Genomic DNA, 22,906 nt, shown 5'->3' on the forward strand with positions numbered 1-22,906 from the left:
GCGGGGGCGGGGAGCATCAGGCAGCGGTAGCGAGAGGTGTGAGGGAGGGGGGTTGCGGCGTCTGGTAGCCGCTTTGGAGGCCGTTGTCGACAGTGTACATGTACTTGGCGAGGTCGAGGAGGCGTACAGAGTAAGCTGCATGCGTTGAGAGGTATCGACGAGGCGCAGCAAGCAGGTAACAAGCGCAAGCGCGCGAAAGGAGAGAAAAGCCAAGAAACGGTCAGCGTAGCGCCCTGGAGACCCAGAACGACGCGATCTTGACGGACCCCACTCGTTGTCGTACCATGCGATGATCTTCCAGGTCGTGGGGTTCAGTCCGACCGTCGCAGCAGCGTCAACAACGCAAGATTGGTCCCATCCGAGGAAATCGTGCGACACGAGCTCCTCGTCGCAGACGGCGATGACGTTGGTCATTGGCGCAATAGAGAACTTGCGTCGGCCGGCGGCAGCCTCGCGCAGAGGGTGCAAGAGCTCCTCCTTGGTCGCAGCCGGGCGAGCGAGAGTGACGGTCAAGTCGACCATCGAGACGTTGTTCACGGGAACGCGGACGCTGATGCCTGTACGATGGTGACGACAGGTAAGCACGGTATGTTTGTGCGCTGAGCACACGCGCGGGCGCCTTGACAGCGAGCGGGAAGCAGTGGCGACGAAGCGGAGTAGAGAGACTCCGAGCGGGACGGCAATGCGTAGACGTACCGGTAAACTTTCCAGCAAGCTCGGGGAGGACAAGAGCGACCGCCTTGGATGCGCCGGTGGAAGTCGGGATGATGTTCGAGCCGACGCCGCGACCTGAGCAAATGAGAAGGTTAAGGTCAGCTGCAGCAAGGCCAGCACTCTGCAATTTGATTTGGACGCACCCAGGCGCACACTCTTCTTGCTGTAGCCATCGAGGATAGGCTGAGACGAGGTGGAAGCGTGCACAGTCGTCATCATGCCCGTCTCGATGCCGAATTGGTCGTGAAGGACCTTGGCGAGTGGCGCGGGCAGTTGGTCTGTGGGTGCATCAGTTGTCAGTCTTACAAGGGTCACAAATCTCGTGTGAATGCGATAGAAGAGAACCCACAGTGCACGAGGCGTTCGAGATGACCTTGTCGAGCGGGCTGTACTCCTTGCGGTTGACGCCAACCACGATCGTCTTGGTCTCGGCATCCCTGTAGGCAGTGTATGTCAGTTCAAGTCAATGAGATCAGTCACGAGCTGATAGGGCTGCGAGTTCAGACGTACTTGGCAGGCGCCGACATGATGACCTTCTTCGCTCCTCCCGGCCGGTCCAGGTGCTGGCTCGCCGACGGCGTCGTCAGCATCTTGCCCGTCGCCTCAATGATGTACTCCGCCCCAGCACCCGCCCAGTCGAGCTTGGTGGGGTCACGCTCGGAGAAGAGGCGGATGCGCCGGCCGCGGAACACGAGGCACAGCTTGTCCTCGTCGAGCGTGAGGTCGTCGGCATGCTTCAAGCGGCCGTGCGTCGAGTCGAAGTGGATGCTGTAGAGCAGGGTGCGGAGGTTTGGCGCGGTGTGGTTGATGGCGACGACTGTGCGCGGAAGCGGCGAAGGTCAGCGACGACGGGCAATCACGCGCATCACGACGGTCGAACGTACCGAGGAGATCGTCTCGGTCGAGAGACGCCCGGAAAGCGGCGCGGCCTGCGTGGATTGAGGCACCATCGATTTCGGGTAGGCAAGTCAGCGGAAGATCTCGCCGGGGCGAGAGATAGAAGCGCACCGATACGGCCAAAGCCGTTGATCCCGATCTTGCAGCGCTGGTCTGTCGTTGCGTGAGGCATGTTCCGTCTCGTGTAGCGGCGTAGGAGCAGGACGAAAGCACCGCTCTTGTGCGGACACGCGGTCGAGGCGTCCCGGGGCGACGCGGAATGAGAGTGGGGGTCTCCTGTCCCGACAAGCCCGCGCCCTCTCTCCCGTTTTCCCGCAGTGTTGGGGTGTGCAGTCTCCACTTCGGCAAGGCACAATCATGTCCGAGCAGCCTTCCCTCGGCGAGCTCCCGCGCTTCGTCCCGGTGGGAGTTATGATTCAGACGGACGTAGGTACTCGAGTGTTACGACGAACAACTGGACTGAACGCGAGTGCGCACCGGAACGGACGAAAGCTGTACAAGGACTTCCGAGGTCACCACCACCACCCTCTCGCGCCGCCATCGCGCCCGCCGCCCGTCGCCGCATCTCCGCCTCCATCGCCGCCTGCGACACTCCGTGCCCTCTCGCCTTCTCCGACTGACTTGCCCGGCTCTGCACCGCCCGCGAGAGCCCTCAGACTCGCGCTCGCAGCGCTGCCGGCCGCTCTCGCGCCGTCGGTCGCGCGTCCCGGCGAAGCCGCGGCTTCGCTGCCGGCGAGGAGCGCCTCGAACGACGCAAGCGAAGTCGTCGCGCTGCCGTGTTGCTGTTGCGCCAGCGATCCCGCGAGCGCAGAGCTGCCGTGGAGGGCGGTCGAGGTGCGGCGGCGGTGCGATGGGCGAAGTGTGGACGGCGGGAGGAAGGACGACGAGGGAGTCTGCGGTGTGATCGAGAGCGCTACAGGTGTCGCCTCGCCGCTCGAGAGCATGCTGGAGGGGATAGGAAGCGCGCGTGGCGGTACGAGCGAGGAGGAGGAGGCGCGGGCAGAAAGGGCGGGAGGGGTAGTCGCAATCGAGCCAGCCTGCCGCGCTGCAACACGCAGCCGTACCGGCGTACTCAGCGCGGAAGCAGGCGCTGAATGCGATGAGAGCGCGTCGGCGTCGGCGCCGCCGGAGTCAGCAGGCCCGGCGGGCGCAGAGTCTCGCTCGGTCGAAGACTTCTGCGCTGCGAGCCGCCCGAGCAGGTCCTGCGCGGCGCTAGGTGTGCGGCGCGGCCGCGGATCTGAGCGTGGCGGTGCACCAAGCCCGATGCTGCTGCTCGCGACGGGCACCGCTTCGTCGCGCTCGTCGCTCTCCTCGCCGAGACCCTCGAGACCCGTCGAGGATCCAGCCGTCGCCGTCACGTACAGAGTCCTCCCGCGCTCTGCGCGATCCTGCCACGCGACACTACTTCTCCTCGTACTCGGCGAGCCAGGCGCACCCTCATCCGCCGAACGGGCCGCAAGCAGAGCGCGCGCATCGCCCCGGCTGCGCCGCTCCGCCTCGAGCTCGATCGCCCTAAGCCGCCCGTCTGCGCCGTCTGCGCGAGCGAGCTCGTGTCGTAGCTCGAGCTCGGCTCTCGCGCCTGCTGTCGCTGCCTGAGCGGCAGACGAGGATGCGAAAGAGGCGGCGGGAGGGCGGAGAGCGTCGCTGCGGAGGAGGCGGGAGAGGGAAGCGTGTAGTGACGAGGAAGACGCGAGGATGCTTGTGCTCGTGCTCAGGAGCGAGCTGGTGAGGCGCAAGAGCTCGTTGAGCGGGTCGTCCGAGTCCGATGTCGGGTCCTCATCGGACGCAGTGGGGGAAGGCGACGCGGGACGGGACCGCGGGCGAGGACGGTGTCTCGGCTGGCGCGAGGGCGAGGCAGAAGGAGTGTCGCTGTCCGACGTGCGGATCGCCGTCTCGTACGCTGGCGGCGGCGTGAGGAGCGAGTTGGCGAGTGAGACGGACGAAGTCGTGACCGTCGAGAAGCGCTTCTTGCGCAGGTTTGGCGGCGTCGGGTGCTCAGCGGCCTCGTTCAGAGCCTCGATCGCACGCGTCTTGAGCTGCTCGAGCGACGGCCGGCTCTGACTCGCCTCATCGCTCGAAGCGGGGCGACGAACCGCTAGGTCGTTCATCGCCTCGAGAGGCCGTGGAAGTGCGGACAGTCAGATGTGGGCTGTAGATTAGCGGCGTGCGTTCTTGCCCACGCTACCCAGACCAGCCGACGCCGAGTTTGTGCCGCGTAAACAGGACGAGGCGGTGAAGGTACGCCGATGCGTCGGCGCTGCCTATGCGCAAAGGTGTACAACAATTCAGGCGAGGCAGAAGAGCGTGTAGACTACTCGAGCATGACGCTCTCGCCGAGAGGTGCGTGCGGATGCCGAGACAGAGCTGTCAGGTGCAACTCTCTCGGACGACGACTTCGCGGCAAGCTCAACGTCTTGCACGCAGACTCAGTACGGCTTGAACCTGCCCTGCCCTCGTCCTCGCCCGCGCCCTGCACCTGCACCGCCAGCGCCGCGCATCCGGTCCAGACGGCGCTTGTCCTCCTCAAACTTGGCCTGGAGGTTCGCCAGCTCTGTAATGAGACCTCGTTAGTGCGCTTCTCCAGACGGAAGGGAAATCAACACGCACGCTTCCTGCGCCCCTCGGCCTGGTTGAACCGGTAGAAGCCCTCGCCGACAATCTTCTTGATCCCGGCGTCGCGGTTGAGCTCGTCGTCCTGCTCGCTCGCGCGCCCGCGCTTCTTGCCCGCCACCTTGACCGTGACGCCCCCGTATCCCGTGACAGTGGGCGTGACGCCCGTCGGAAGCAGGCTCTTGCCGTGCTTGCCGCCGCGGCTCACCGTCTGCCACTCGCCCTCGACCTCCTCGTCCGGGTTAAAGTCGGGGTCGCGCATCCGCGCCTGGTACGCCGCGTGTTTCGCGAGCGCCTCGGCAGCAGAGCCCGGCACGGGGCCGACGTCGACCTCGCCGCGCTTCGCGCCCTTCTTGTTACGCCGCTTCTTGTCCTCCTTTTCGCGCGCGGCCTTCTCGGCCGCGGCGACCTCGGCAGAGTACCGCGGCGGCGCGGCGGCGAGCTTCTGCGCGTCGAAGGCTCGCATCCAGTCGTCCACGTGCGCCGTGACGACGCTGCGCGGCGGGCGCGCGAGAGCGTGGCGAGTGCGAGAGACCGAGAGGAAAGAGGGCGCGACGGGGAGGGTGAGCGGGGTTGACGAGGGGTAGGCCGCGGGCGGAAGGGCGGGGGTCGAGGAGAAGGTGACGATAGCCGAAGTCGGCGCGGTGGAGGATGATGACGCGGAAGAGGCGAGAGCTTCGGGCAGGAGGAGCGGCGCAACGTCCTCCTCGTCGCCTTCCCCCTCATCCGCTGCCGCTGCTCGCAGCCGCTCCTGCTCCAATACCGTGACCGTCTCGTCCTCGCCCGCCGCGCCCGTCTCGAGGAAGCGGACCTCCTTGACCTTGACCTCGCTCCACACCTTGCCGAGCGCCGTCCGCAAGCCCTTCTCGCTGATCCCGAGCGGCAATCCCGTCACAAAGAGCTGCTTAGACGAGCTCGAGCCGGCTGCGGCCGCCCCGCTGGCGGTGCTGTCGTCCGAGACGGCGTGGTGAGCCCGAGCGAAGAGGTGAGTCTTGCCGTTGCTGAGCGGGAGCGCGTAGAAGCCGGAGCGGAGCGCTACAGCCTGTGTGAGCTCTGGCTGGGTCGGCAAGCGCGTCATGCTGGGCCAGACTGCGGTGGGATGGAGGAACGGCAGCTTTCGTCTCCGCCTGATCGCCTCGAGCTCGAGGGACGAGTCCGGCCTATCTCCGCGGCAACGCTCGCAATGGGTGTTCGCCGTGTAGTGTAGTGCCGCAATGGGTTCATGGTATGGTAACACCGAAGAAATAGACACAGCAGAGAGACGATCCATTCTACGCGCGAGAGAGCCTCCCTCTCGCCCTCCGCCCTCCCCTCCACCACACCTCGCGCCGCATCCTGCGCGCCGTTTTACCCTCTCGCCTCCTCACCCACCCACCTCTTTACAACCTCGTTCACCCGCCAGCCGCAGCTCGACCCGGCGGGACCGCCCGCGCTCCGAAAGGCTGCTCACTTGAGCGCCTTGATGACGGCGCGCGTCATGTCGGTCGTGTGCGAGTTGCCGCCCATGTCGGGCGTGCGGACCTTGCCGTCCGCGATGACCTGGTACACGGCCGAGGCAATCTGTGGCACGCCCGCAGAACTGGTGGTCAGCGCCGCCGCACAGAAAATGGCGAAGGAGATCGACCCGGAGAGGTAACGCTCACGTTGTTGGCGTGGTGGTCAAGGCCGAGATGACGGAGCATGAGAGTGGCGGACAGCAGCATCGCTGAGGGGTTCGCAACATCCTGGCCTGAGTCGTGCGCAACGATATCTTGGGTCAGGAGCTGTCACACAAGGTGGGTACCGTGAATGCACGCACCCTCAATGTCTTTCGCGACGTGACGGCTGTTGTGAGGCGTAGCACAGTCATAGCGGACGTGGGGGCCGGCGGGCGAAAAGGACGAGGAAAAGGGATGAATGAGGACAGGGTCAGCACAAGTCATCTCAAATTCCGCCCTCTCATGCGTCTCTCGACGGAGAGAATCACACCCAGCGACTCTGAGATCGCGTGTCGGAGAAAAGGGGAAAAATCGGACTTGCCAGCCCGGCTCGAACAGCGCAAACTCTCGCCCAATGTTTGCGCCGGGGACGATGCCCGGCCCGCCGACGAGGGCGGCACCGATGTTCGAGACGATCGACCCGTAGAGGTTGGGCATGACCATGACGTCAAACTGTTGCGGGCGGTTGACGAGCTGCATCGACGTGTTGTCGACGCTGTTTGGGGGAGGCGAAGGCGCGTTAGTCGAGACTGGCGAGGTGAGCGGAGAAGGCAGAGACGCACATCATGTCGGAGAAGGTGATGCCCGAGTCCTTGTACTCCTCTGCGACGCGGCGGCACGTGTTGAGGAAGAGACCGTCACCGAGCTTCATGATGTTGGCCTTGTGGACCGCCGTGACGTGCTGTTTGCCGCGCTTCCACGGTCAGCGCGCGCACGCTCTGAGCAAGACGTGTGAGCGCAAAGGCGCACCTTGCGGCCGTTCTTGATCGCAAAGTCGAACGCGAAGCGCGCGATGCGCTCCGTCTTGTGCCGGGTCATGATCTTGAGCGACTCGACGACGCCCGGGGACGACTGCGTACGGACACAGTCAGGATAAACGCCCAGGGAGACGAAAGAGAGGGGCTGACGCACCTGGTGCTCGAGGCCCGAGTACTCGCCCTCGGTGTTCTCGCGGATGATGGCAAAGTCGACGTCCTTGTGGCGGGTCGGGAAGCCCGGGACGCTCTTGCACAGGACGACCGAGGCGTAGATGTCGAGCTGCTGGCGCATGGCGACGTTCCACGACGTGTGGCCAGAGCGCTCGACCGGGGTGTAGAGGATACCTGAGCGTGTCTCGGTGTCAGCTCGACGCGCGGGTCTGCGGTTGGAGACGATGCCCACCCTTGAGGCCGACCTTGTTGCGCTTGAGCGAGTCCATCGAGCGCTTGAAGAGGGCCGCATCGTCGGGCGTGCCGCCCGAGATGTTGAACTTCTCAAACTCGACGGGGACGTTGGCGTGCTGCGGGGCGGTTCTGCGTGTCAGCCGGGTTGTTATTAGACACGAGAAGGCTCAGTAGGCGCACCTCGAAGATCTCCTCGACCGACTGCGTGATCTCCTTGCCGACACCGTCGCCGGGGATGAGGGTGACCTGCGGACGGGCAAGCTGCGTGAGCGCCTCGCTTGTGCGGCGTAGGAGCCCCAGAGACGACACGTACCGAGTAGACGCCGCCGTACTTGGTAGGCTGGACGGGCGAGGGCTTCTGGATGCCGACTCCGAGCGTGGTAGCGAGACGAGCCTGGCCGGCCTGTTTTCCGCGTCCGAGGTGATGCGCGCAGGATCCGAGGGCAGATCGCGGGGTGAGAGAGGGGATGGGGGCAACCAGACGCGCGCAGGAGGTCAGACGCGCGCAGAGAAGCGAGGACGAGATGCAAGGCAGAGAGAGAGGGAGCGTCAGCGGCAGTCCGAAGCGACGGCGGGCAGAGGAGCGGGGGGCGCACGAGATGGGCCTGGGCGGGGCGGAGGATCTGGGGCTTGGGGAACATCCTGCACGGGCGCGCGAGCTTGAGCTGGCTGGAGGACGAGGCGAGGTGAGCGCGGGCGAGCACGCGGCAGTGCACGGGCGGGCGCCCACCAAGGCCGAGGCGCCGAGGGCAACGCCGCCAGCCCGCACCGCGCGCTCGCCCGCTCCGCTCGTACCTGCCTCAGCCTGCGTGCGCCGAGCTCTCTGCTGCTGCCCCTGCCCCTGCCCGTCTCTCTGCCCCGCCGCTCGCCTGCCCGCCATGTTTGCCCGCTCGGCCCTCCGCGCTTCCACGCGCTCCCTCCCCGTGCGTCCCTCTTTCATCTCCGACGCGCCCGTCACTCGCCCTTGCGCTCCAGCTCGCTCGCCCGCCCCGCCCCGCCGCCTGATCTGTGCGATTGACCCTCCAGTACTCGTGCACGCAGGCTGCGAGGTCCTACGCCACCCCGGCCAACAAGGGCACGGGCAACTTTGTCCCGAACACCAACGCCGACGGTGAGCCTTCACCCTCGCCCTCTCGCCTCGCTCTCCACACGGCGCAGGTCTGCCCAGGAGAGCACCCTCGCTCACCAGAGACACACATGCAGGCACCATCAACGTCACCCTCATCCCCGGCGACGTGAGTCTGCGCCCACGGGATCCCGCTCACTTCACTGAGCCTGTCGCTCACCTTGTCTCCCTCTCCCACGCAGGGTATCGGCCCCGAGATCTCGCAGTCGGTCAAGGAGATCTTCAGCGCTGCCAAGGCGCCCATCAAGTGGGAAGAGGTCTCGGTCGCGCCCACCATCGTCGACGGCGTCTCGACCATCCCTGCCGACGCCATTGCCAGCATCAAGAAGAACACGATCGCGCTCAAGGGTCCCCTCGCCACCCCGAGTCAGTCTCCCGAGCGAGGGGCCAAACGCGAGGAGCGAGTCTGACCGCTCGCGTTCCCACAGTCGGCAAGGGCCACGTCTCGCTCAACCTCACGCTCCGCCGCACGTTTAACCTCTACGCCAACGTCCGCCCCTGCCGCTCGGTCGAGGGCTACAAGACGGCGTACGACAATGTCGACACGGTCATCATCCGCGAAAACACCGAGGGCGAGTACTCTGGCATCGAGCACGAGGTCGTCGACGGCGTCGTCCAGTCGATCAAGCTCATCACCCACGACGCCTCGTCCCGCGTCGCCCGCTACGCCTTCGAGTACGCCAAGGCCAACGGCCGCCCGCACGTCACCGCCGTCCACAAGGCGCCCATCATGTGCGCGCACCCTTTCCTCCCCCCGCTCGTAGACACGATCACTGATCCTGGATCACACGCGTCGCGTCTCGCAGGAAGATGTCGGACGGCATGTTCCTCCGCGCGTGCCGCGAGATCGCCCCCGAGTACCCCGACATCCAGTACGACGAGGACCTCCTCGACCGTGTCTGCCTCCGCATCGTCCAGAACCCGGCGCCCTACGCCGACCGCGTCATGGTCATGCCCAACGTGCGTCGTCTCGTCTGGAGCAGCGCGGCTTGCGACTCGAGGGCACGGAGCACTGACGAGGTTGCGCTTTTCACGTTTCGCAGCTTTACGGTGACATCCTCTCCGACATGTGCGCCGGCCTGATCGGCGGTCTCGGGTGCGTTCCCGTCCTTTATTCCACGCTCCTGGACTCGGAATTGACGAGACATGCTTGTCGCAGTCTCACGCCGTCCGGCAACATCGGCAAGGACGCGTCCATCTTCGAGGCCGTGCACGGCTCGGCACCCGACATTGCGGGCAAGGGGTGCGTCTTACCCCTATGTGCGAGAAGAGCATAGAGCGCTGATGTCGAGTGCCGGTCCTGCAGCCTCGCAAACCCGACCGCGCTCCTCCTTTCCGGTGCGTCTTCGCGCCTTATGCTCTCTGATCAGTGGTATGTATGTACTGACACCATCATAACCTCGCGAATGCAGGCATCATGATGCTCCGGCACATGAACCTCTTCGAGCAGGCGGCGGCTATCGAGAAGGCGGCGCTCTCGGTGCGTTTTCCGCAGCCATGCCCCTCACTCGACTGCTGACTGACTGACTGACTGATTGGACGTGCGCTCCGTCTGTAGACGATCGCCGAGGGCCGCTTCATCACGCGCGACTTGGGCGGCAAGGCGTCGTGCGACCAGTACACGTCCGAGATCCTCAAGAAGCTCGGCCAGTAAAGCATCGTGATTCTGCTTGCTCTCCTGTGGGCAGGGATATAGACGTGCGGGAGACGGTGCGGGACGAGGGCCGAGGAAGACGCCACCGAAGAAGGAGGGGTTGGGAGGGAGCGACGGGTCGGGGTCTCTCTTGTGTCTTGTGTGTGTGAAAAGTAACCACCTTCATTGCCGCTCCCTCTGCTGCCGTCCGCGCCTTCTGTGGCTGAGGCTGCTGCGTGGCAGCAAATGGGAACGCTGCGAGACCACGACGCGAGAAAGGACTGCAAGCGACCGACCTCTCGCCGTTCCGCCTCGTTCTGCTTTGACGGCGAGCCGCTTAGCTGCCCCGCATGCGCGAGCAAGCAAAGCGCAGCTTACACTGGTCTGTGGGTCGCGCTTGACCTGTCGAGATGAAAGAGGAAGAGAAGACAGGCGGGCTCGGGACGCGGAAGCAGGCTGCTCTCCACTCTCTCCCTCTTTTGCTGTTCCAGTTTTGCACTCTCTAGAGAGACATGCCGAGACCATGAGCAGTAAGGGCTCTGGAAGTATGAAGAGCAAGAATACAAAGTGCGGAGGAAGCCGGGGATCTACCAGTGCCGAGGAAGGGTGCTTGGCGGGAACGCAAAGTCCCGCGGGCGGTTGCCCGGAAAGTCGATCACGGTCTTTGTGAGCCTCTCGTAGAGTAGCACTGCAGACCGCTCGGTGAAGCCCATCTGCGCTAATCTTCCGGCGTGGATCGTCCAGAACTTGTTCCAGGTCGGCCTGGGGTGCGCAAGCTTGTTCCGCGTTTGAGTTTCGCTTGTCGCAAAGTCGTGCTGAACAAGGATGAGGAAGGCGGCGCAGAGGCGGCGGAGCGCAGGGTGCGCGACCCAGATCGGGAACGTGTGGACGACGTTGTGTGCGTCGGTTGGCTTCGACTTGGGCCTCTTTGCCGGAAGAACCCCGCAGTTGATCACGCCCGCGTCGACGAGTCCAAGGGCAAAGTGTTCGTCTACGCGAGGCAGCGCAGAGTCAGATCAGCCATTGAAGAGAGAGCAGGCTGTGTCCCGCTCACAGGAAAGCTCTTCCACTGGCAGCTTGAGGTACTCCGCCTGTTCCCTCAAGACCTCGTAGAGCCCTGTTTCAGACAAGTAGTATCAGCCATAAGTAGATGCACGAGAAGCAGACCGCGTGCGCACCTGCCGCGCTCCTCCACAGCACCTCTTTGACGGTGATTTCGTCGTAGAGCTCGGCGACGGCCTCCCTGAGCGCGTACTTGACGGAAGAGGCCTCGAAGGCCTTGAGTTCAGCGATGAGCCGCTTCATCTCGTAGATCGTCTCGTCCCGCTCCTCCAGCTTGATGCGAATGTCCTCAATTTTGGCGGCAACCTTCCGCTTTGCCTCGTGCTGCGTTGAACCGAGCAGGTCAGCTGGATGCGTTGCAATGGCGTTGAAGCAGGCGTGCGCACCTTGTCACTCTCTCGACCGCCGTCCGGAACTCCTACCCGGACAATCGACGTCTCCCTTCCCTCCGCCGCCACGCGACCGTTGCCCTTGCCCGCCCGCAAGCTGTTGAGCGCGCCGGTTGCGGTCTGCGCTCTGCTGTCTTTGAGGCTGGGATGCTGGACTGGTGACTCTGTGCCGGGTGCCGCGATGTGCTCGTCCCCGCTCATCATCTGGCGTGATCGAAGGAGAATTGTTGCGGCGATTGAGCTGCTTGAAGAGCGTGTGCTGCTGCTCACGCACCTTGCACAGCGATGCAGGGAGAAGGGAAGGCTACTGGAGCTGTCTCCTCGCTTCATCTGAGGGCGAGCGGGAGCCTCGATCGAACGCGCTGTTTCACGTGCAAATTGCTGCCGCGTCCCAGAACCAAAAGGCCGTCAGGATCCGTCGTGTGCGGCCCGGGTCATCCCCACAGGCGCATTGGAAGCTTGACTATCGACGAGGAGCCAAGGGAGAGCGTCGACGCAAGCAGCTGTGCGACGGCGACGTCTCCGAGACGTGCGTGTTCGAGCGAGTGTCTCGGTGCGCTTGCTGCTCTCTCGTGTCCGCACCATTCAAAGCAGTATTCGAGAGACGGTGACGACCACTGTCTCGGTCCGTCCGTGCTGCGGGCACCCATTGCCGAGGGCGGCTTCAATGCGGGCAGCTTGTCCTGGACTTGATCGGGCAAAACTTGTGCGACCGGTGCACATGCGAGATTCTGGACACGGCCGAGCAAAATCTGATCTCCCACTCTTCTTTCTCACGCGTGAGTGAGCGGTGGCATAGATGTCTGCGCGGAGTTTGGAAAAGGGGGGACGAGGAGTCGGGGTGAACGAACCTCTCTCTGTCGTACCTGCAGCGTGAAAAGTAGACTGTTGGCCCTGTGCCTCTCCGTTCCGATACCTGGTGGTATGAGCGCTTCATGAGCAGCTTTGCGGGCGGGAATGCGGAAAGTAAGGCAGGAGGTCAATGTGAGGGGTGCACGGCTGGAAGCTCTGAGTCCGATAGTCAGAGCGTAGCCATCCAGTTGCGGTACAGCTCTACAGAAAGCAGCGTCGCGGTGCCGGAAGAGAGCGGACAAACGACGAAGCGGCGGAAGAGCGGCGTGATGACGAGGAGAACGAGTGGAGCATGCCAGCCTCTTCCGGCAACGAGCACGGGAAGCGAGCACCGAAGGTGTGGCACACGGTAAGTAGAGAAGACGCATCAGTCAGCCCATCTGCCGTAGGGTGTCTTCGAGGGCGAAGACGAGGCGGACGTCGCGTTGCTCGCGGCGAGACGCGCGCTCGACGCGTCGGCCGTCGACCTTCTCAACGGCCGCGACGCTTTTCCTCGCCTTCCGCAGAGACTCTCTTCGCCGCTTAGACGCAGGGACTTAGCGCTGCACAGGCTCGCACAGCCCGTCTCGCTGCTCCTCGCTTGCCCGGCACCGCCTCGCGCGTTCGGGACAAGGCGTTCCTCGAGCCAGACGTGCGTCTCACGGCGTGACCCTGTCTTTGCAGACCGCCCGAGCTGACTAGCACCGCACCCAGGCTCGGGACTGTGCGCGTGAGAGCTGTCGCACTGGTGGAACCGGTGCACCAGGCTCTCGTAGAGGCGCTGTCGTGACCAGACCTCGGGGAGGAGGTGCGTCCCAACTTGTCTCTGGCTGGGCCTGAAGCGCCGCGCTGCTTCGGCACAGCCAGGCTGACCAGCCCAGAGCCTACAGGATACCCACTTGAGCAATCCGCTCGTCGACGCTCGTTTCGGTTCCGCCTCTGCACACCTCGGCTCCTTCGGCCCCTGCTCCACCGTCCACCACCCAAAGAACGCCGCTTGACTTGCTCGACAGCACCACACACACCATGCGATTCTTCGCGGCCGTCCTCGTCGCCCTCCTCCTTCCTGCCGTCCTTGCGGCCCCGACCCTCGTCTACCCGCTTCAGGCGCAGCGTCCGCCCGTCGCGCGGACAGGCGAGCCCTGGACATTCGCTCTCCTCTCCGGCACATTCTCCTCGTCGAGTGGCGGCACTGTCTCGCTCGCCGCAGGCTCCAACGTTCCGAGCTGGGCCACCTTCGACCCCGCGAGCGCGACCTTTTCCGGCACGCCTCCCTCGTCCGACATCGGCTCGACAGTCGTATCCGTCCGTGCGACCGACGCGAACGATGGCGTGAGCGCGACAGGGCGCTTCACGCTCCTCGTCGTCGACTCTGGCTCCGAGCCTGCGCCATACGTGCGCCTCCCACTGTCGGAGCAGCTTGAGCGCGCCGCTGCCGTCTCCGGCGGCGGCACGCTCACTCCGGGCGGTGCGCTCAAGGTCCCGCCGCAGTGGAGCTTCTCGTTCGGTTTTCAGCAGTACACGATCGAGAATGCGCAGCGGCAGCGCATGTACTACTCGGCGTTCGAGCGCGGCACGACGACGCTCCCGTCGTGGATTCAGTTCGACAACCAGACGGTCACGTTTGGTGGACTCGCGCCGTACAGCGACGGCGAGTACGAGATCGACCTGGTCGCGAGCGAGCGTTTCGGATATGGCGACGCGAGGCAGAGCTTTCGCATCAGCGTGACGACCCACTCCTTCGAGCTCGTCCAGAGTAACGGCACTGGCGTCGGCGTCTTCCCGAGCGTCAACGCGACAGTCGGCGGGCCCGTAAACTACACGGTCCCGCTCGACCAGCTTCGCCTCGATAACTCGACCGTCGAGCGTGCCGACCTGTCGAGCATCTCGCTTGACCTGACGGCAGCGAGCTTCCTTCAATTCGACCCGTCCAACCTGACGGTTTCGGGCGAGGTGCCGGCGAGCTTTGCGCCGACCGGTGACGAAGGCCTGTCGCTGCCGCTCTCTCTCGTCGATCAGTACAACAACACGTTGCAGGCAAACCTCTCGCTCGTCGTCTCGGCGTCTGTGTTCGACTCGTCCGCTTTCCCGGCCAACATCGACGTACAAGTTGGCAAGAAGTTCGAGCAGGACCTCGGCGCCTTCCTCGCCTCCTCGTCAACCACGCCAAGCCGTACCAAGCGCGCCCTGCCCTCCTCGCTGAAGGACACCTCGTTCAGCACGACCGTCTCTCCCGAGTCGGCTGCGTCCTGGGTCACCTTCGACGCCTCGACGTTCACCCTTTCCGGCACGGCGCCCGACGAAATCCCTTCTTACCAGAACGCGTCGGTCACGCTTGATGCGCTCGACCCGTCGACGTCGGCCGTCTCTCGTGCCTCGTTCGTCCTCTCCGTCATCGAGGGCGGCGGCAACTCGACGCACCCGACGTCGTCTCCATCGATGGACAAGAAGGGGCTCTCGCACGACGCAAAGCTGGGTCTGGGCATCGGTCTCGGGTTGGGCCTTCCACTGCTCATCGCTGCACTCGTCCTTCTTGCGTGCTGCTACCGCCGCAAGCGCCGAGATGGCCCAGCCGGCGGCAAGAACGGCGGCCTCCTCATCTCGCACCCGCGCCCGCTCAACCCCTCCGTTACCGGCTCGTCACCCGATCCGACCGCCTATTCGAGCAGCGCGCTCACCATCGCAGGCACCTCGCCGAGCATGTACGAGAAGGACGGCTCGCCCGTCGCTGCGCGCGAGAAGTGGGATTCGCCGTCTAAGAAGCACCACCAGCTCGCCCCGCCCGTCGCGGGCGCAGAGCAGCTCGCGCTTCCGATCACGGTCGTCCAGCACCGTCCGCTGACGACGCTGCACGAGGCGGACGAGCCGCCTCCCACGCCAACAACGCCGCACGGCCACCCACTCCAGCCGCCCAATCCCAGTCGCTTCGACATCATGGGCCGCCTCTTCCGCAGCGACTCGGGCGGGAGCGTACTCGACGCCATGCGCGGCGGTGTCGCCGCCGTGGCGGGCTTTGCGAGCGGCAAGGGCAAGGACCGCAGCGCGCATTCGCTTGGCTCGCCGCAGCGGTCCGGCAACCCGCCCCTCCCGCACGAGTCGTCCCTGTACGGCCTCGGCATCGACGACGACGCGGACGAGCCGCGCCGCATCGTCGTCGTCTCGGAGGGCGGGCGCGGCGGCGACGGGACCTACTCGGCAGGTGCAGCGACGGCGGGTCCGGCGGCCGGCGCGAGCGGGCGCGTGTCGAGCTGGGAGAGCGGCGCGAGCTCTAGCTTATTCTACTCGGACCGCTCGGCGCCCTCGCCCGCAGGCTCTTCGCGCTCGGTCCCGCACCGGCGCACGACGAGCCGCTCTGGCAGCGGGAGCGGGCTCGGGAGCGGATTCGGCTCGCCGACGCCGTCGTCGTCTGGGTCGATCGCGTCGAGCGGAGCAAGGTCCGCGGGTGGGACGAGACGCGGGCCCGGTTCGGTCCCGCAGCGCAGGCGCGACTTCCTCCCGCTGCCGCCCAGGAGCCCGACTGCGAGCCCGGGTGGCTCGCCGGCGCCGAGCCCGACGAGGGACACGTACGATGTCGTCGCTCGACCGCCGTACGCGCGCGAGGAGAGCGAGGAGCAGCTGCAGGATGGCGCAGTCGAGGAGGACGAGATGGGCGGCGGGATCCGCATGGTCGCTTCGCACTCGGATTCGACGACGGGCTCGTCGGGCCGGGGCGAGGAGCAGGAGCGCAGCGAGGAGCTGCTCGACGCGAGCGTCGCGTACAGCGAACACCAGGCGCAGCACTTCCAGCAGTACTCGTCGCCGTCGCGCTCGGGGAGCTATCCCTCCGAAGGGCACTCGAGCGAGTCGCACGCGCCGGCGCGCCTCATTGCGTTCACCCAGGAGCGCAGGCCGCCGCCCTTTTCGCGCACACTTACGTCGCAGACGTCGCTGGCGGCGCGGCGGCCGTCCGAGCCGACGGATGCGGAGCGCGACTACGACGATGACGCGGTCGAGGACGCGTGGGAGGACGACGAGGACGCGGACGACGAGGCGTACGACGACGAGGGCCGACCGAGACCGCGCAGCGGCGTGTACGCACCGCCAGAGTGGGAGGGCTCGCCGACGACCTCGGCCGTGTTCTACCCTTCGGCGTCTGCGTCGAACCGCGAGACGTGGCGCTCTCGATCTGCGTATGGCGAGTCGGTGCTGAGCCGTACAAGCTTCGATGACGAGCAGCGGCTGAGCGCTGGCGGCGTGCGCTACGTCGGCTCGGTCGCTTCGACGCAGGTGTCTCCCTACATGCCATCCTCCTTCACGCACGACAGCGCGAGCCACTACTCGCACGACGTTCCGCCCACTCCCCGCTCCGACGTCTTCTCCGCCGCCTCGTCCCAGCCGACCGCCGCAACCTCGTCCGCCGCGCGCTCGTCCGGCTCGCCGTCGCACCACAAGCGCACGTCGTCGTACCTCGAGCCGCTGCGCGTGCAGCTGTACGTCAACGAGCCCTTCCGCTTCGTCCCGCGGCTCGATCCGCCGCCTTTCGCGAGCATCACGGCGTCGCCCGGGCGGAGCGGGCCGCCGCGCGTGACATACCACGCGTACGTCGAGCTGTCGCGCTTCGACCAGTCCAAGCGGCTCTCGACTGCGCCTCGCGCGGACGAGGACGACGAGGACGAGGGCATCGCCGACCTCCCGTCGTGGGTGCACTTTGACGGCGGCGCGATCGAGGTGTACGGCCTCGCGCGGCGCGTCGACGTCGGCTCGCTCCCCGTCATCGTCGTCGAGCGCAAGGAGCAGCGCACGACCGGGTCGCCGACGCGCAGCGGTTCGCCCGTGCGCGACGTGACGGAGCAGGTCGTCGGGCGGTTCGACCTCGTCGTCGGGCACCGCGAGTCGGTTGTCGTCGAGCGCGCGGGCGCGGCCGAGGAAGACGAGGGCGAGTTGAGAATTGTGACGTACTGAGGCGGGACCTCCCTTTCCCCTCTGACCTTTCTAGCTTGCACATTGCTTCCCTTCGCATCGTCGTTCCGCGTGTTGTGCTGTAGCCTTACCCCGCTTCTCCCCGGTATTTCGGACTGTGTAGGACGAGCAGTGCTTTCCTAATCCAAGCGTGTTGACCACCTAGGCGTGTCCTTCGGTCTCGAGAGAAGAGGAGCGACTTGTGCAGGATCGCTGTCGCTGCGGCCAGCCGGCCCCGGATGGCTTCGGCTGGTTTCGCTCGCTCGACTGTGCGCTCAGAAGCAGCATGGCCGCGTTCAACGCAGACAGTCTGCGTCCAGACATCGTGCGTCGCTTCCTTTGCCTTTCGGGGGCGTCTGACGCTCTCGACGTCCTCATCACTGCGAGTCAGCTTGCGGCCCCTTTCCCGTGCTGACAGCAGCTTGGAGCGCGCAGACGGCCATCCTCGCGGACGCTGACCGCGACAGCATCACGGCCAAGGGCGTCCGGCGGCAACTGCAGGTGCGCACGCTCTCGTCTGGCCCGCTCTGCCTTCGTCGGGCGCTTCCAGAGCTTGTCTGCGCTTGTCTCGACAGATGCGCTGACTCGCTGGGCTGTTTCCCTGCTCGCAGGCAAAGTATACAGAGCTCGATGTCGCTGCACACAAGCGCGAGATTGACGAGGTCATCAAGGACGTCTTCACGGGCGGAGGTGGGGACGAGGTGAGGCTGCCTTCCATCGGGTGTGCCCAGTGCTCACTCCAGTGGGCTGGGCCTACTCGTAGTTAGTCGAGTCCGTCCTCACGAATCACTTCCGTCGCAGGCCAAGGAGGAGCCGACACCTGCACCCGCGGTCGAGGATGTCAAACCCAAGCTGCCCTCATTCACCAAGCTGAAGCGCTCGCGCTCGCCCTCTGCCTCGCTCGAAGACCCCCCGGCCTCGTCCCCCGCCTTTCCCCTCGCGACCTCCGCCAAGCCCAACGCCGACGAAGACGCCGACGCCGCCTTTGCGCGCCAGCTCCAGGCCGAATTCGCAGCCATGTCGGGCGGGCGCACGACGCGCAACGGCGGCTCGTCGAGCGCATCATCGCGCAAGCGTGCCGGCGGGAGGAAGAGCAAGGCGCGCGTGTCGGACGACGATGGCGAGAGCGACGATGGCGCGGCCAAGAAGAAGAAGAAGCGCAAGACGGGCAACTCGGGGTTCAACAAGCCCCACTTGCTCAGTCACGAGCTTGCGGAAGTGTGCGGCGTGCAGGTCGCGAGCAGGCCGGGCGTGACCAAGGTGCGTGGATGCGCCTCTCTCGTCGGTGCTGCTTGTCGTCCGCCGGCGGATCGACTGACACAGATGTTGCAATCCCCTGCACAGTACCTCTGGCGCTACATCAAGGCGAACAACTTGCAAGATCCGAAAAAGAAGACCGACATCCTTCCGGACGAAAAGCTCAAGGTACGCCTCGCAGCTTCAGCTTGATCTGGGGAGGCGGGCCTCGACTGACGAGGCGCCTCGTACGCGTGACAGCTCGTGCTGCCCTTCAACCGCATCAACTCTTTCACCATGGCGAAGCACATCGGGTGAGCGGTCCAGCTTCCGTCGCGAAACAGCAAACGAGCCGCCTCTCACGGCGGTTTGCGAATTCTACTTGCCGCTTGGACAGGCCAGCTGACGCATCTTCATCCCTCGTGACATCCGTGATTGTCCAAATCCTCGGCGACAGGGCGCACCTGTACGAGTTCGACCCCGAAGAGCACGCCTCGCTCATCCCGCCGCCCTCGGACGACGAGGGCGCCGGCTCGGTCAAGGACGAAGTCGACTCGGACGACGACGACAGCGACAAGAAGCCGAAGCGGGCGGCGTCGACGCCGACGGACAAGGTGGGCGTGCGCGGCTCGGGGAGGGGGCTGAGCAAGGCCGAGGTCGACAGCGAGGACGACGAGGACTAGGCGGGAGCTGAGGGCACGCATGGCGTTGCGCTGCAGCGGGCATGGGAGAAAGAGTCGGAGTACATACCAGCCGTGCTTGCTTCTTCTTGTCGTGCTACGATACCCACCCGTACTCGTGCTCACCCTCTGTTCGAGCAAGAAACAAAGTATACTTTGCACATGGAACAGCGCTTTGCTACGTGGGAGGTGTAAAGCTACATAAGGGTTACTGGCACGGATACTGAGTTGAGGAGAGTTTGTCTGTGGTTCGAGAGTTCGTGCGGAAGCGAGAGAGAGAGAAAGACAACAACGGCGGGGCTCACCTGCTCCTCCTGCGGATTCTTTCGCCTTTCCTTCCTCCTTCTGCGCTGGCGGTGTCGATGCCCGCGCTCAGCGCGCGACGCCAAGGTTCATCCCCTGCACGCCGCTCTCGAGGCCCGAAACCGCCTGCTGCGGCGGCGGCGGCGCGCGCGCGCCGTGACCAACGGTCGTGTCGAGCGGCGCGGCGGCGGCCGTGTGACCCATCGACGGGACGCGGCTGTGGCGAGCAGAGGTGCCGGTCCTATCTCGGAAACGGACGGCAGAGCGAGTCAGTCTTGGGAAGGCTGCGGAGCCGGAGGGGTGGGACGGAGACGCACGACTTGATCGAACCGCGCTGCTGGTTCTCGAACAATCCCATAGCGCCCGGCACGCCCTGTGCCTGCTGCTGCGGCTGGACGGCTGCCGGGCCGTGGCGGTGGTGGCTCTGCGCAAACACGGGTTCGCGGTTGACAAACTCGACCTCGTACCGCGTGCTCTCGCCGCCGACGTCGTCGCGGTCGTCCGGCACGAGCTTGTGTCCCTCGCGCGGCTGCGGCGGGCCAGAGAGCGACGGACCGCCGGGGACGATGCGGGCGCCGGGAGGGTGCGAAGCGGTCGCGAAGGCGCCTTGAACGGGGGGCGAGGCAGGGTTGTAGGCGCTCGAGGAGAGCGGGGCACCCGAGGGGGTGATCATGGTCTCGGGGGAGAAGTTCGAGTTGAGGCGGTAGCTGCGAAGGTACAAGGCCAATCAGTCAGGCTTTGGGTTGGGCTTCAAGAAGCGACGGGGATGGCGAGACCTACAACTCGTGCAGGTCGCGCTGCCAGACGGGCATGACGATCGTGTGGTACTGCGGGACGTAAGTAGCTGGGTCAGTGATGTACCGAGGCGCAGAAAAGCGGGAGAGTGCTAAAAGACGGACATGATGCACGACATTCTCGGTGACCTGCGTCTCGCCCTTGTCGATCCGGGTCCTCTCGTGGGGCACTACCGTGTACGAGCTCACGCTCTGTGCGTTCAAGCGCGCGAGGAGCCTGCGGTCCTCGTCGGTCGAGGCGTGGTTCTCCTCGACGTGCGTGACGGGGACCTCGCGGAACGAGTGCACGACCTCGAGGTGCCGCTCGTCGAGGAGCGGCTGCACGTGGTGCTGCACGTGGTGCACGTGCCGGTCGACGACGCGGTGCCGCTCGACTTCCTCGACCTCGTGGATGTGCCGGCGCTCGTCTGCGCGCAACGCCGTGTCCTCTAACCATCAGCCTTTCCCCTCTTCGACGGGCTCAGCAGACAGTGAAGCGAATCGACGACGCACGCACGACAGGCTGCAGGTACTTGTGGTCATGCTGCGCGAGCTTGGCCTGCTCCTCGCTCAGCACGGCGTCGTGCCTGGGTTGCTCGTGGTGCCCGTGCGGCGCCGCCGCCGTCTCGCGGATGCGCGTCGGTGCGTCGCCGGCAGAGCTGGCGAGGCCGCGTGAGGCGGAAGACGACGAAGCCGGAGCGGCGGCGCCGGCGGGGAGAGGTTGCGACTGGGCGTGCGCCGGTCCGGGAGCGGCGGCGGCGGTAGCGTGGGAGGACGGAGCACCCGCAGCAGCAGCACCTGCGGCGGCGGCGGCGGGCGCAGCGAGGACGCCCTCGCCCGCGAGCGTGTTGACGCTCCCTTCGCGGCGCTCGTCGTCGTGGTCGTGGTGACGCTGCTGCGTCTCGCGCGAGTGGGGCACGTCGCGCTTGAGCTCGTCCTTCTTGGCAGCAGCGGCAGCAGCAGAGGGCGAGTCGGTCGAGGCGCGCGGCGAAGACGTTGACGTCGACTCGCGCTTTGGCTCCGGGTGGTGCGCGTCCGACTCGTCGACGGTGAAGAAGCCCGAGGGCGACTTGTCCTTCTTGTGGAAGATGCCCATGCTCTGTATAGCCGAGTGAGCTGTGAGGCGAGAGCGAGAGAAGAGGAGGGGCAGGTTTCGGCCCCACGCGATCTGCCTCCGCGACGCACGGGATCGCAAGCGATGATGGCACGGCCGAGCGCCACGCGCACGCGCGCGAGCGCAGGACACAGAGAGAGAGGGGGTAAATGAGGCTCTCGGTCAGAGGGTTGACGTCGATTCCGATGTCGACCGGGAGGGCGAGGTGCGACGCCGCTGCCTCTGCGCAACTACGCTGCGATAGCCTTCTTCCGCAGCTACCTACGTACATGACTGCGCGAGGAGGCAGCAGACTTCGTCGGCACCTGCTTAAGGCGCAGTCTGCCAACGCGAATGGGCGGCACACGAAAGAAAGTGTCTATCGCAAGATGCACGCGGTCCTCCCGGTCTATGTACACCCGCCGCCTCTTCAAAGGCTCCTCCTCTCCCTCCTCTCCTAGCTCGTCTCCCCAAGCCGCACCGCCCTCACCAGCCCCACCCGCCCGTCCCGCTCCTCCCTCCGCCCGCCCCTCCCCACGCACCCCCTCTCCCCTCCCTCCCTCCCCTCCCCGACCTGCCATCCTCGCCCCCAAAGTCAGGCGCATACCGCTCCGCCATCCGGTCCACAAACCGCCCCATCCTGCCCCCTTCTTGCCCCTGCCCCAGCCCCGGCGGAACTCCCCAGCCGTCGTATCTCGCGCCACGTTCGTCCGCCTCGTCGCCGTATCCGTATCTCGAGCGCGGACCCGCTCCCGCAGGTCCCGGAGCGCGAGCCCATGAGCTAGAGAGGGGACGCTGCTGCTGCTGCTGTTGGGTGGGTGGAGGGCCGGGACGTGAGGACGGCGGTGCGGTGCAGGGGAGTTTGGCACCTGCGGGAGCGCGAGGGGAACGCTGCTGATGCTGCTGGTGCTGGGAGGAAGAAGCGGCGCGGCGAGAGGGAGAAGGCGAGGCGGAGCGAGAGGAGGTGGAGCGTGCGTTGTTGTGCGCCGAGGGAGCGCTGGCGGTGGTGGTGGAGGAAGCGACGAGAGGCGGGAGGTTGCGCGAGGAGGCTGTCCGTCGAAACGGGTTGTCAGTAGAATGTCCTCCTTCGCAGAGGGGCAAGCGCGAGCGCACCAGGCCTAGTCACCGCAGGTTGTGCGCCCGAGACGCCCGCCGCCGACCCGTTGGTCTGCGCGGCAGCCTCCTCTGGCGGGCCGTCCCATTCGGGCCCGTCTTCGCCGCGCACGCTTGCCTCGAAGCACTGCCTCCTCCATCGCTCTACGCGCTGCGCCTCGCCCTCGACTGCCTTTACTAGGCCCTTCCTTGCGGCGCGGACGTCGGGGTCTCCGCCGCTGTCTACCGCGTCGAGCTCTGTGAGGAGGCGGGTGAGCCCCTCCTCGTAGGCGTGTACGGGGGCGTTGATCGAGTCGAACGCGAGCTTGGGGCTGTCGGGGGTGGCCTTGGGCTGGAAGGAGAGGGCGGGGGCGGGCGGCGGGTGGAAGGTGCGGGCGAGGTGGTGGAAGCGGGTGCGGAGGAGGGCGAGGTGGTCGAGTGCGCGCGTGCGGTCGTCGCGCGTGTCGGCGGGTGGAGCGGGCGGGCGAGGACGAGGCGGTGCTGCGGTGCGAGGCGAGTGGGAGCGGGCGGGGACGGGGGCGGGGGCGGGCTGCTGGGTGCGCCAGGGGTTGCTCGAGTTGAACAGCGGCATTCCCCAGGAGTGTCTCGCCTGGAAAGCAGTGAAGAGTCGGAGAGAGAGCAGCCTCGACTCGACCCGAGCGAGCGATC

The 22,906-nt window shown here is 65.9% G+C and overlaps 10 protein-coding genes across 10 annotated transcripts; 3 read left to right on the forward strand and 7 right to left on the reverse strand.

The window, feature by feature from the left end:
• Positions 1-16: 16 nt before the first annotated feature.
• JCM10292_005940 (type I glyceraldehyde-3-phosphate dehydrogenase) lies at positions 17-1,783 on the reverse strand (the record flags this gene model as incomplete). The annotated part of the gene is made up of 8 exons (XM_076649988.1): positions 17-135; positions 267-557; positions 697-789; positions 858-992; positions 1,060-1,151; positions 1,225-1,531; positions 1,599-1,643; positions 1,723-1,783. The coding sequence occupies 8 exons, from the start codon at positions 1,781-1,783 to the stop codon at positions 17-19; spliced, it is 1,143 nt and encodes a 380-aa protein (XP_076504452.1).
• A 340-nt stretch (positions 1,784-2,123) lies between these two features.
• JCM10292_005941 (uncharacterized protein) lies at positions 2,124-3,719 on the reverse strand (the record flags this gene model as incomplete). Its single annotated transcript, XM_076649989.1, has 1 exon — positions 2,124-3,719. One exon carries the CDS (start codon positions 3,717-3,719, stop codon positions 2,124-2,126), a length of 1,596 nt encoding a protein of 531 aa, XP_076504453.1.
• Positions 3,720-4,037: 318 nt separating this feature from the next.
• Positions 4,038-5,299, reverse strand: JCM10292_005942 (uncharacterized protein; the record flags this gene model as incomplete). The annotated part of the gene is made up of 2 exons (XM_076649990.1): positions 4,038-4,162; positions 4,219-5,299. The coding sequence occupies 2 exons, from the start codon at positions 5,297-5,299 to the stop codon at positions 4,038-4,040; spliced, it is 1,206 nt and encodes a 401-aa protein (XP_076504454.1).
• A 368-nt stretch (positions 5,300-5,667) lies between these two features.
• On the reverse strand, positions 5,668-7,722 carry IDH1 (isocitrate dehydrogenase (NAD(+)) IDH1; the record flags this gene model as incomplete). The annotated part of the gene is made up of 11 exons (XM_076649991.1): positions 5,668-5,781; positions 5,865-5,950; positions 6,020-6,045; positions 6,241-6,414; positions 6,482-6,600; positions 6,669-6,770; positions 6,831-7,021; positions 7,080-7,197; positions 7,262-7,327; positions 7,395-7,484; positions 7,678-7,722. The coding sequence occupies 11 exons, from the start codon at positions 7,720-7,722 to the stop codon at positions 5,668-5,670; spliced, it is 1,131 nt and encodes a 376-aa protein (XP_076504455.1).
• A 237-nt stretch (positions 7,723-7,959) lies between these two features.
• IDH2 (isocitrate dehydrogenase (NAD(+)) IDH2) lies at positions 7,960-9,861 on the forward strand (the record flags this gene model as incomplete). The annotated part of the gene is made up of 11 exons (XM_076649992.1): positions 7,960-8,004; positions 8,123-8,192; positions 8,285-8,316; positions 8,390-8,573; positions 8,636-8,939; positions 9,014-9,167; positions 9,251-9,303; positions 9,367-9,450; positions 9,514-9,545; positions 9,620-9,687; positions 9,766-9,861. The coding sequence occupies 11 exons, from the start codon at positions 7,960-7,962 to the stop codon at positions 9,859-9,861; spliced, it is 1,122 nt and encodes a 373-aa protein (XP_076504456.1).
• A 566-nt stretch (positions 9,862-10,427) lies between these two features.
• On the reverse strand, positions 10,428-11,495 carry JCM10292_005945 (uncharacterized protein; the record flags this gene model as incomplete). Its single annotated transcript, XM_076649993.1, has 4 exons — positions 10,428-10,831; positions 10,895-10,957; positions 11,019-11,226; positions 11,289-11,495. 4 exons carry the CDS (start codon positions 11,493-11,495, stop codon positions 10,428-10,430), a joined length of 882 nt encoding a protein of 293 aa, XP_076504457.1.
• Positions 11,496-13,148: 1,653 nt separating this feature from the next.
• AXL2 (Axl2p) lies at positions 13,149-17,063 on the forward strand (the record flags this gene model as incomplete). The annotated part of the gene is made up of 1 exon (XM_076649994.1): positions 13,149-17,063. The coding sequence occupies one exon, from the start codon at positions 13,149-13,151 to the stop codon at positions 17,061-17,063; it is 3,915 nt and encodes a 1,304-aa protein (XP_076504458.1).
• Positions 17,064-17,346: 283 nt separating this feature from the next.
• On the forward strand, positions 17,347-18,979 carry JCM10292_005947 (uncharacterized protein; the record flags this gene model as incomplete). Its single annotated transcript, XM_076649995.1, has 7 exons — positions 17,347-17,385; positions 17,496-17,561; positions 17,672-17,761; positions 17,862-18,320; positions 18,405-18,485; positions 18,558-18,610; positions 18,754-18,979. 7 exons carry the CDS (start codon positions 17,347-17,349, stop codon positions 18,977-18,979), a joined length of 1,014 nt encoding a protein of 337 aa, XP_076504459.1.
• A 369-nt stretch (positions 18,980-19,348) lies between these two features.
• Positions 19,349-21,148, reverse strand: JCM10292_005948 (uncharacterized protein; the record flags this gene model as incomplete). The annotated part of the gene is made up of 5 exons (XM_076649996.1): positions 19,349-19,496; positions 19,597-19,986; positions 20,060-20,106; positions 20,179-20,480; positions 20,566-21,148. 5 exons carry the CDS (start codon positions 21,146-21,148, stop codon positions 19,349-19,351), a joined length of 1,470 nt encoding a protein of 489 aa, XP_076504460.1.
• Positions 21,149-22,214: 1,066 nt separating this feature from the next.
• JCM10292_005949 (BAG family molecular chaperone regulator) lies at positions 22,215-22,829 on the reverse strand (the record flags this gene model as incomplete). The annotated part of the gene is made up of 1 exon (XM_076649997.1): positions 22,215-22,829. The coding sequence occupies one exon, from the start codon at positions 22,827-22,829 to the stop codon at positions 22,215-22,217; it is 615 nt and encodes a 204-aa protein (XP_076504461.1).
• Positions 22,830-22,906: the final 77 nt, after the last annotated feature.

Source organism: Rhodotorula paludigena, assembly GCF_050403205.1.
Source record: "Rhodotorula paludigena JCM10292 DNA, Rt_paludigena_JCM10292v1_ctg30, whole genome shotgun sequence".
NCBI classification, from domain to species: Eukaryota; Fungi; Basidiomycota; class Microbotryomycetes; order Sporidiobolales; family Sporidiobolaceae; genus Rhodotorula; species Rhodotorula paludigena.